The following is a 12,230-nucleotide window of genomic DNA, read 5'->3' as shown; positions in this document are numbered from 1 at the left end:
CAATGAAAGAATGTAGTTTCTTTGACAAAAGTGTTGAAATAAGAAAGTTTTAATTCTAGGAAAGTAATAACTTTGGTAAACTTGCTAAATAAATGATGATTTAATTTTTGTAAAGGTATGAAAATTAGAACTGAAATATTGCTTAACCACAAGATTTTTTCAAACTTATTAAATTAAAAAAATATTCTCAAACTACATTATGGGTAATATCAGACCTCTTTCTATTGTATTCACAATGAGCAATTATGTGCATGAATATTAATTGAAAAAATTGCAACTATCAAAAACACCATAGCATTTTAAGCTCAATGGAGTATTAAATAATGAATGAAGTTTTGTGTCAAAATAATGAAGAAAATTCAAAAAGCACTTGAAGCAAATTAATCTGAATGACAAAAAAAAGTCCAATGAAAATGCCTTCAGTCATTCACTTCCATATCCAATGCACAAGACCTACTTATGATACCGAACTTAAATTTAATGATTGATTTAAAATGGTGAATGAATTAGTGAAATAGATGATGATGATGGTGAAAATATCAGAAAAATTGTAACAAGACAAAAGAACAGATCAAATTAAACATACCATACAAGAAATGATGAGGACTGAGACATAACAATAATATATCCAATATCGTGTTGATACACACTATCTCCTTTGATACACATTCTAGTATTGAAAAGATCATTCCTTATGTAATTAAATTTCAGTATTTCATTTAAAGCATTGTAAACTTAATAACTGAAATTTTCAGTATCACTGATGTTCTTTTTTCTATTTACTCTGAGAGTAACTGTTACAGTTGAATCAGAGGATATGTCTTTTACCATAGAAAATTAAAACTTTTGTTATAAATCTCCATGACATTGAAAAAAGAATGACCAACAGTTTCACATTTCTATGTATTTGGATGTAAGTGTTAAAAGAGAATATCGTTATTACAGAATATCAATAATTTCTGAAATGGATACAGTACAAAGGTTAAAATTCAGCATCAGAATTGTAATTAGTAGATCTTTTAACACATGAAACAGTTCTTAAATCACTGACATAAGAAGTTCTTGTAAGTCATTACTTGAGAAGAGCATTGACAACTGCTTTGACATTAAGATTACGGAGATCTGTGTATGTTTGTCCTGTACCAACAAATACAATTGGTTGTCCTGTAGTATATGTCATAGATATTGCAGCACCAACCTGAAAAAGACAAAAGTCAATGAAAAAAAGTTACAATTGATTGATTGATTTGTGTTTAACATCATTTTCAGCACTGTTGTGCTATTTCGTGGCAGTCAGTTTTATTGGTGGAGGAAGCCAGAGTGCCCTGAGAGAACCACCAGCATTCGGTAGTAAAACTGACAATCCTAGTCAATTAAGATTGGAGTTAAGCACACCTGCCATGTGTGGAATCGTTATAGTTGTAATCAAACACTTGCAATCAGGTGTATGATTCTAGCAAGTCGTGAGATCATTGAAATTGATACCTAATAAACACAAATTTAAACAAAAACCAGAAAATCTTAAATTTATTAGTTAGAAAACAGCCCCAAATATGTATAATTAAAATTGCTTTGCACTGTATACATTTCTGGAATAACCTTCAAGTACACCAGACCTAAATTCACACTAAATATGTGAAAGGAAAATTTCATATTTACTTGAAAACAGTAATAAGCAATTAACATCAACTATTCAATGATCAGTTGCAATTTTAAACTAATTAAACAAAATTGTAAAATTGTAATGGTTCAACAAATGATTCAGCCTATTCTGAAAGTCTCCTACTTTACTGCAAAGTATTTTAAAAATAGACATGACACTTTTATATATAATAAAATTCCACTTACTTTATCGTCAATAGTATCAAACTTAGTAAGAACTATCCCATCAATAAGTCTGGGATTTGTCATATTAGAATGGTCAGCAAGGGCCTGGTTAAACTTGGTAAGCTGATCAACAGCCTCATTTCCAACCAGGGCTTCACCAACAAACAAAACCAGATCCGGCTGATTTACTTTGATGAGCTGAAAATAAAAATGGGCAATATATTTGAAACTGAAGACAGCAACAGTTTTAACAGATAGAACCTTTGAGATATACTATAAATAGAACATCACTGCTGTTATTCTTAACAAAATATTGAAAGAATCAAAAAAGATATGATTCTTAAAATATTCTTAAAATATTAATTAAATTTTAAGCAAAATTAATTCAATTCAATCCTTAAATATTTTTTGATGTCTCCACCAGTTATCTTTCAATGTCTTTGATCATCCCTGCATATCACTTTAAAAACTTTTTAACTACCTTAGAAAGAGCCCTCATCAATGGCTCATTGTCCTGCATTCTACCTGCAGTATCTACAAGCACCACATCAATATGGCAGTCTCGAGCTGGAATGATAAATAACACATACTTCAAAATTTTGTAAAATGCTGTAAATTCAGAAATTATTGCGATGTTTTAATTAATGCAAAAAATTCACAGTATCAAGTTCTCAGTCAAAAGTTGCAATTATGATTTCAATAGTAATTTTCCTTCACAAAATTTTGCAACTGCATTAATAAGATGTCACATTTCTATCAGTAATCAGTGATTCGCAGGGTTTACGCTGACAGTTGCCATTTTCGCATTTTGTGAAAAAAATTAAAATTGTGGCGAATAAAATTTATTATTGGCAAAAGAATTTGGCGAAAGAAATATAACGGTTCAACTTTGTCCATCTTGCTTACTTTTTCAGGTTTCTCAGACTTTTCCCTGATCAGAAAATACTGGGAATTATCCTTGAACTCATTAGAAAATCAATAATCAGCTGACTGCATTTTATACATATGTAGCTATCGGCAACAATGGACTAATTAATAAAGGTGTTGATTGTTTTGTTAAATGAAATGGTGTGGTTAAATGGCATCACATGTGGCCTAAAGGATTTATTTACAACTTTGATAGAAATAATTGTTTTGAAGTGTCTAGTTCACAATTGTTTAGCGACACACGTGTTTAAGGCATATTTTTACGTCTCATCTTTTTCTTTTAACAATGGTCCCGAAAAGAAAACTGTTGTGATGAAGAAATATATTCAAAAGGAATAAAAATCTTTGCCTTATATTTTATCCTTTAACTTTGTTAGAAATAATGTTTTGAAGTGGGTACTTAACAATGGTTTTAGTGACACACATGTTTTAAGCATAGTTTTACAAAAGACATATAATACATTTATCATAAGTCTCTGGTTTTTCATCTTGACTTTTTCTTTTCACGGTGGACTGGAAAGGAAATCTGTTTGTTATTATGAGTGTTTATTTATTACAATGTAGATTAAAAATAGATATGTAGAATTATAATAGAAAACAATGCAGCAAATCAATTTTTTTTGTTAGAAAGAGGGAACATTTTAAACCAATTTTTTTTAATGTTATTTGGTGAAAAAAAAATTGAAAGTGGTGAAAAATACATTGTTTTGGCAAAAGAGGTGGTGAAAAAGAAAAATGCACCAGGGGAACCCTGGTGATTCGTTATAAGAAATGCATGCATTAATTTCTGAATATACAGTAAGGCATTCCATTACATCAATTGCTGCTTTCATCTTTCAAATCTAAACACGTGCCTCTTCGCACTTTTTCAAGACTTGTTATTTTTTCAATGAATGGAAACAGAACCACTCATTTTAATCAGTGATCTGCATGTATTTTAATGTTATGTACAGAATGAAATTATACTTTTTTTTCTACAAAAATAGAACCTTGCATTCCATGTAAAAGATTGCAATAAGTATAAAACTCTCACCAAAATTGATAGCTTCCATGGCAATTCCTGCTGCATCCTTGCCATAGCCCTTCTCATACAACTGTACCATGTGTTGTCCATTTTTGTCTGGGGGATGAAGGGCATTCAGTTTCCTGGTGTGTGTTCGTAGCTGTTCTACAGCACCAGCTCTGAAGGTATCACATGCAGCTATCAGAACTCTAAATCCATTCTCTATTAACCAGAAACAGATCTGAAAGTAAGTAACATATGTATTAATAAAATGCTTCGCTGGGGCGCAGCTTGATACGACCGCAGAGGTTGAACCCTGAACAGTTGGGGCAAGTATGGACACAACATTCAAGCTTGATACAGCTCTGAATTTGGATTGTTATTAAATATTTGACACAGCATAGGTTTCTGACACAGAAAGAATGGAGTCTAAGAACTTGAATTTTTTTAATTTACCTATTATGGTCCAATGTCCAAAATCAAAATACATGGTTAGATTCAGCATATCAAAGAACCGCATATATTCAATTTTTGTTAAAATCAAACAAAGTTTAATTTTGGACCCCAACTTGGACAAACTTGAAAACTGGGCCCATAATCAAAAATCTGAACACATGTTTAGATTCAGCATATCAAAGAACCCCAAGAATTCAATTTTTGCTAAAATCAAACTAAGTTTAATTTTGGACCCTTTGGACCTTAATGTAGACCAATTTAAAAAACGGGACTTAAAATTAAAAATCTAAATACACGGTTAGATTTGGAATATCAAAGAACCCCAATAATTCAATTTTTGATGAAATCAAACAAAGTTTAATTTTGGACCCTTTTGACCTCAATATGAACCAATTTGATAGCGGGCCCACAAATAAAAAATCTAAATTCATGGTTAGATTCAGCATATCAAAGAACCCCATATATTCAATTTTTGTTGAAATCAAACAAAGTTTAATTTTGGACCCCAACTTGGACAAACTTGAAAACTGGGCCCATAATCAAAAATCTAAACACATGTTTAGATTCAGCATATCAAAGAACCCCAAGAATTCAATTTTTGCTAAAATCAAACTAAGTTTAATTTTGGACCCTTTGGACCTCAATGAAGACCAATTTAAAAAACGGGACCCAAATTAAAAATCTAAAAACACGGTAAGATTTGGCATATCAAAGAACCCCAATAATTCAATTTTTGATGAAATCAAACACAGTTTAATTTTGGACCCTTTTGACCTCAATATGAACCAATTTGATAGCGGGGCCCACAAATAAAAAATCTAAATACATGGTTAGATTCAGCATATCAAAGAACCGCATATATTCAATTTTTGTTGAAATCAAACAAAGTTAATTTTGGACCCCAATTTGGACCAACTTGAAAACTGGGCCCATAATCAAAAATCTAAATACATGTTTAGATTCAGCATATCAAAGAACCTCATATATTCAATTTTTGTTGAAATCAAACAAAGTTTAAATACTGGACCCTATCTTGGACCAACTTGAAAACTGGGCCCATAATCAAAAATCTAAACACATGTTTAGATTCAGCATATCAAAGAACCCCAAGAATTCAATTTTTGTTAAAATCAAACTAAGTTTAATTTTGGACCCTTTGGATCTTAATGTTGACCAATTTAAAAAACAGGACCCAAAATAAAAAATCTAAATACACTGTTAGATTTGGAATATCAAAGAACCCCAATAATTCAATTTTAGATGAAATCACACAAAGTTTAATTTTGGACCCTTTTGACCTCAATATGAACCAATTTGATAACGGGGTCTACAAATAAAAAATCTAAATACATGGTTAGATTCAGCATATCAAAGAACCCCATATATTCAATTTTTGTTGAAATCAAACAAAGTTTAATTTTGGACCCCAATTTGGACCAACTTGAAAACTGGGCCAAAAATCAAAAATCTAAATACATGTTTAGATTCAGCATATCAAAGAACCTCATATATTCAATTTTTGCTAAAATCAATAGACCAATTTGAAAACTGGACCCAAAATTAAAAATCTAAATACACTGTTAGATTCGGCATAACAAATAAATAAATGTGATCAAAGATTTTACAAATCTAATGTGCCATACTGTGTAATTAAAGATAACTTCTTGAAATTTTTCAATATTTGAAATTTGAAAAAAAAATAATATTTGAAGAATAATTCTTTTTAATTTCTGAAATCTGAAATGAGAAAAAATTGACCCCCCACAATTTCTTTTTATCCCCCCCCCCCCCTTTTTTTCCCAAAAAAATTCTTTCCCTCAAGATATGGTCATAATCTCAATTCAAATTTCCAATGGAGTTGGCAACCATAATTACCCATTTAAATTTACCATAGTGCTAACTTAATCTATTTTATAATAGAATTAAAAATATAGTGTCAAATCTTTCATATGGATTTTTTTGTAAAAAAAAAAGATGCAACATTTGCAGATATTTTTACTGGTCTTCCTTTATAAATATGCATTTCTTTAAACATAATTTAAAAGCAGTGTAAGGGAAGTAACCAAAACGTTGTATTTGGATTACCTCCCTTACACTGTTTTAAATTATCTTTATTGTTCATTAACCATTACTTTATACATAATTTAAAAGCAGTGTAAGGGAGATAATTTCAATGATGTATTTGATTTATCTCCCTTACACTGCTTTAAATTATGTTTTGTATTAAAGTATTTGTCCATTAACCAGGACAACCTTGTTTTTCCCCCTTTTTTGCCCCTAATTCCTAAACGGTTTGAGCCATATCCCCCCAAAGCAAATCCTAACCATCCCTTTGTGGTATGGAAACTTGTAGTATAATTTCAGAGAGATCCATACACCGTTCCACAGTTATTGTCTGGAAACTAGAAAATGCTTATTTTTGGCCCCTTTTTGGCCCCTAATTCCTTAACTGTTGGTACCATAACCCCCAAAATCAATCCCAACCTTCCTTTTGTGGTATTTAACCTTATGGTCAAATTTCAAAATGATCCATTCACTTAAACTAAAGTTAGAGTGCGAAAACCAATGTGTCTTTGGACGACGCCGGACGACGACGACGCCAACGTCATACCAATATACGACCACAAAATTTTTTTGCGGTCGTATAAAAATCTGTATGCCGTAAATGGGTGGTAATTCAAACTACTCATATTTCTACTTAAAAATTCACTGAAAAATTGTGATAAACCGTTTCGCTGAGCGCAGCTGGATACACCCGCAGAGGTCCAACCCTGAATAGTTTGGGCAAAATGGACACAATATTCAAGCTTGATACAGGTCTGAATTTGGATTGTAATTAAATATATGACATATTATAGGTTTTTGAATAAACGTAGTCGAAGAACTTGAAATTGGTTTTATGAATTGAATTTATATTCAATTAAAGATTTCTTGCTGTTGTGCAATACACTGTGCTGTTGCGCAATACTTAGTAATCTGTTGTCAGACTATAAACAAATCAAGTTCAATTAATTCTCAATGTCATATAAGAAATTTATGAAATTGTAAAGGGAGCTTACATCAATAGATATAAACAATTCACCAAACTTTCATGAGAATTGGTGACAGCATTTTTGAGTTATTGTCCGAAAACTGGAAAATCACCCCTTTTTTAATGAATAATACCCCATAACTCAGAAATGATAAATGAAAAATTTATAAAATTATAAACGGAGCTTACATCAATAGATATAAACAATTCACCAAAGTTTCAGAAGAACTGCTGAAAGCATTTTTGATTTTTTGTCCGAAAACTGGAAAATCCCCCTTTTTTTATGAATAAAAATCTAAAATATGTAAAAATCTAAAGGTAGCTCATGTCAATGATATAAACAATTCACCACAATTTCTTGCAAATTGGTGAAAGCATTCTTCGAGTTATTGTCCGAAAAACTGGAAAATCCACCTTTTTTTAATGAATAAAACCCCATAATCGGAAACGTAAAATCTAAATTTATAAAAAACGAAAGGGAGCTCACATCAATAGATATAAACAATTCACCAAAGTTTTATGCAAATTGATTAAAGCGTTTTTGAGTCAATGTCCGACATGTTGACGACCGACGGACGGACAGACAGACAGACAACGGTATACCATAATACGTCCCGTAAACAGGCCTATAAAAACTAATAAAATGCTTCGCTGGGGCGCAGCTTGATACGACCGCAGAGGTCGAACCCTGAACAGTTGGGGCAAGTATGGACACAACATTCACGCTTGATACAGCTCTGAATTTGGATTGTTATTAAATATTTGACACAGCATAGGTTTCTGACACAGAAAGAATGTGGTCTAAGAACTTGAATTTTTTTAATTTACCTATTATGGTCCAATGTCCAAAATCAAAATACATGGTTCGATTCAGCATATCAAAGAACCCCATATATTCAATTTTTGTTAAAATCAAACAAAGTTTAATTTTGGACCCCAACTTGGACAAACTTGAAAACTGGGCCCATAATCAAAAATCTAAACACATGTTTAGATTCAGCATATCAAAGAACCCCAAGAATTCAATTTTTGCTAAAATCAAACTAAGTTTAATTTTGGACCCTTTGGACCTTAATGTAGACCAATTTAAAAAACGGGACTTAAAATTAAAAATCTAAATACACGGTTAGATTTGGAATATCAAAGAACCCCAATAATTCAATTTTTGATGAAATCAAACAAAGTTTAATTTTGGACCCTTTTGACCTCAATATGAACCAATTTGATAGCGGGGCCCACAAATAAAAAATCTAAATTCATGGTTAGATTCAGCATATCAAAGAACCCCATATATTCAATTTTTGTTGAAATAAAAAAAAGTTTAATTTTGGACCCCAACTTGGACCAACTTGAAAACTGGGCCCATAATCAAAAATCTAAACACATGTTTAGATTCAGCATATCAAAGAACCCCAAGAATTCAATTTTTGTTAAAATCAAACTAAGTTTAATTTTGGACCATTTGGACCTCAATGAAGACCAATTTAAAAAACGGGACCCAAATTAAAAATCTAAAAACACGGTTAGATTTGGCATATCAAAGAACCCCAATAATTCAATTTTTTATGAAATCAAACAAAGTTTAATTTTGGACCCTTTTGACCTCAATATGAACCAATTTGATAGCGGGTCCTACAAATAAAAAATCTAAATACATGGTTAGATTCAGCATATCAAAGAACCTCATATATTCAATTTTTGTTGAAATCAAACAAAGTTTAATTTTGGACCCCAATTTGGACCAACTTGAAAACTGGGCCCATAATCAAAAATCTAAATACATGTTTAGATTCAGCATATCAAAGAACCCCATATATTCAATTTTTGTTGAAATCAAACAAAGTTTAATTTTGGACCCCAACTTTGACAAACTTGAAAACTGGGCCCATAATCAAAAATCTAAACACATGTTTAGATTCAGCATATCAAAGAACCCCAAGAATTCAATTTTTGTTAAAATCAAACTAAGTTTAATTTTGGACCCTTTGGACCTTAATGTAGACCAATTTAAAAAACAGGACCCAAAATTAAAAATCTAAATACACGGTTAGATTTGGAATATCAAAGAACCCCAATAATTCAATTTTTGATGAAATCAAACAAAGTTTAATTTTGGACCCTTTTGACCTCAATATGAACCAATTTGATAACAGGGTCCACAAATAAAAAATCTAAATACATGGTTAGATTCAGCATATCAAAGAACCCCATATATTCAATTTTTGTTGAAATCAAACAAAGTTTAATTTTGGACCCCAATTTGGACCAACTTGAAAACTGGGCCAAAAATCAAAAATCTAAATACATGTTTAGATTCAGCATATCAAAGAACCTCATATATTCAATTTTTGCTAAAATCAAACAAAGTTTAATGTTGGACCCTTTGGACCTTAATGTAGACCAATTTCAAAACTGGACCCAAAATTAAAAATCTAAATACACTGTTAGATTCGGCATAACAAATAAATAAATGTGATCAAAGATTTTACAAATCTAATGCGCCATACTGTGCAATTAAAGATTACTTCTTGAAATTTTTCAATATTTGAAATTTGAAAAAAAAATAATATTTGAAGAATAATTCTTTTTAATTTCTGAAATCTGAAATGAGAAAAAATTGACCCCCCACAATTTCTTTTTATCCCCCCCCCCTTTTTTCCCCCAAAAAATTCTTTCCCTCAAGATATGGTCATAATCTCAATTCAAATTTCCAATGGAGTTGGCAACCATAATTACCCATTTAAATTTACCATAGTGCTAACTTAATCTATTTTATAATAGAATTAAAAATATAGTGTCAAATCTTTCATATTGATTTTTTTGTAAAAAAAAAAGATGCAACATTTGCAGATATTTTTACTGGTCTTCCTTTATAAATATGCATTTCTTTAAACATAATTTAAAAGCAGTGTAAGGGAAGTAACCAAAACGTTGTATTTGGATTACCTCCCTTACACTGTTTTAAATTATCTTTATTGTTCATTAACCATTACTTTATACATAATTTAAAAGCAGTGTAAGGGAGATAATTTCAATGATGTATTTGATTTATCTCCCTTACACTGCTTTAAATTATGTTTTGTACTAAAGTATTTGTCCATTAACCAGGACAACCTTGTTTTTCCCCCTTTTTTGCCCCTAATTCCTAAACGGTTTGAGCCATAACCCCCAAAGCAAATCCTAACCATCCCTTTGTGGTATGGAAACTTGTAGTATAATTTCAGAGAGATCCATACACCGTTCCACAGTTATTGTCTGGAAACTAGAAAATGCTTAATTTTGGCCCCTAATTCCTTAACTGTTGGTGCCATAACCCCCAAAATCAATCCCAACCTTCCTTTTGTGGTATTTAACCTTATGGTCAAATTTCAAAAAGATCCATTCACTTAAACTAAAGTTAGAGTGCGAAAACCAATGTGTCTTCGGACGACGACGCCGGACGATGACGACGCCAACGACGACAACGCCAACGTCATACCAATATACGACCACAAAATTTTTTTGCGGTCGTATAAAAATATGGCGACAGAACCAAACATAATGACTGTATATTGTAAACATTGATATTTGTGAGGTTTATTATTTTGGCAATTACAATGAAGAGTTAAATTCCTTTATCTATTGATATAATTGTCTTATACATAAATATTGTTTGCTTTCTACAAATTATTTGTGCTGGGTAAAATTTGGCACATGTCATGTGATCACAAAATAGTCAAAAATAATTCAAATGTGAAATTTCCATGTTAATATTACAAATATAGAAGCTGGGAGCTTAAAACAATAAAATGCTCCGCAGGGCGCAGCTTGATACGACCGCAGAGGTCGAACCCTGAACAGTTGGGGCAAGTATGGACACAACATTCAAGCTTGATACAGCTCTGAATTTGGATTGTGATTAAATATTTGACACAGCATAGGTTTCTGACACAGAATGAATGTGGTCTAAGAACTTAAAAATTTTAAATTGGACATTCACCTATTATGGTCCAATATCCAAAATCTAAATACATGGTTAGATTCAGCATATCAAAGAACCCCAAGAATTCAATTTTTGATGAAATCAAACAAAGTTTAATTTTGGACCCTTTTGACCTCAATGTGGACAAAGTTGATAACGGGGCCCAAAAATCAAAAATCTAAATACATGGTTAGATTCAGCATATCAAAGAACCCCATATATTCAATTTTTGTTGAAATCAAACAAAGTTTAATTTTGGACCCCGATTTGGACCAACTTGAAAACTGGGCCCATAATCAAAAATCTAAATACATGTTTAGATTCAGCATATCAAAGAACCCTAAAAATTCAATTTTTGTTAAAATCAAACTAAGTTTAATTTTGGACCCTTTGGACCTTAATGTAGACCAATTTGAAAACAGAACAAAAAATTAAGAATCTAAATACATGGTTAGATTCGGCATATCAAAGAACCCAAATAATTCAATTTTTGATGAAATCAAACAAAGTTAAATTTTGGACCCTTTGGACCTCAATGTGGACCAATTTAAAAATGGGGCCCAAAATCCAAAAACTTAATACACGGTTAGATTCAGCATATTAAGAACCCTAAGAATTTTAGAATAAAACCCCATTGAAATTGATCAAGAAATAAGCAATTTATACGAAGTATCTTCTTTTGCAAAATACTGTGCAATTGAATATTTCTTGCTATTGCGCAATACTGTACAAGTTACAATTTCTTGCTCTTGCGCAATATTGTGCTATTGGATATTTCTTGCTATTGCGCAATACTGTGCAATTGAAGATTTCTTGCTATTGCGCAATACTGTGCAATTGAAGATTTCTTGCTATTGTGCAATACTGTGCAATTGAAAATTTCTTGCTATTGCACAATACTTATTATATAATAATTTACACATCCTGTTTGGTGTGTATCTCCTACCATATCATTATTATTTGCTTTTAAATATAAATCAGAAATAACCAACTTAAAATGGAAAATTTTTAAAGAAAAAAAAAAG

General features: G+C 31.3%; 1 protein-coding gene and 1 long non-coding RNA gene across 2 annotated transcripts in view; both read right to left on the bottom strand.

Annotated features, from left to right (window-relative positions):
- Window positions 1–785: 785 nt before the first annotated feature.
- LOC127700701 (signal recognition particle receptor subunit alpha-like) overlaps window positions 786–12,230 on the bottom strand; it is a 33,763-nt gene continuing 22,318 nt past the window's right edge. Inside the window, exons 11-14 of the mRNA XM_052204296.1 lie at window positions 3,788–3,998; window positions 2,309–2,394; window positions 1,849–2,025; window positions 786–1,198 (exon numbers count right to left, since the gene is read on the bottom strand). Coding sequence (XP_052060256.1) covers window positions 1,073–1,198; window positions 1,849–2,025; window positions 2,309–2,394; window positions 3,788–3,998 — 600 coding nt within the window. The 3' untranslated portion in view covers window positions 786–1,072. The remainder of the gene's footprint in view (window positions 1,199–1,848; window positions 2,026–2,308; window positions 2,395–3,787; window positions 3,999–12,230) is intronic.
- LOC127700703 (uncharacterized) lies at window positions 4,148–11,751 on the bottom strand. The gene is made up of 3 exons (XR_007981693.1): window positions 11,737–11,751; window positions 9,236–9,633; window positions 4,148–5,375 (listed from the first exon to the last, which is right to left on the bottom strand). It is a non-coding gene; the product is annotated as an uncharacterized LOC127700703 (long non-coding RNA).

This window comes from Mytilus californianus, unplaced genomic scaffold (genome assembly GCF_021869535.1).
Source record: "Mytilus californianus isolate M0D057914Y unplaced genomic scaffold, xbMytCali1.0.p SCAF_5, whole genome shotgun sequence".
In the NCBI taxonomy this organism is placed as follows: domain Eukaryota; kingdom Metazoa; phylum Mollusca; class Bivalvia; order Mytilida; family Mytilidae; genus Mytilus; species Mytilus californianus.
The sequence above is the reverse complement of the archived record's forward strand: the minus strand, read 5'-3'. Positions and strand labels throughout refer to the sequence as shown.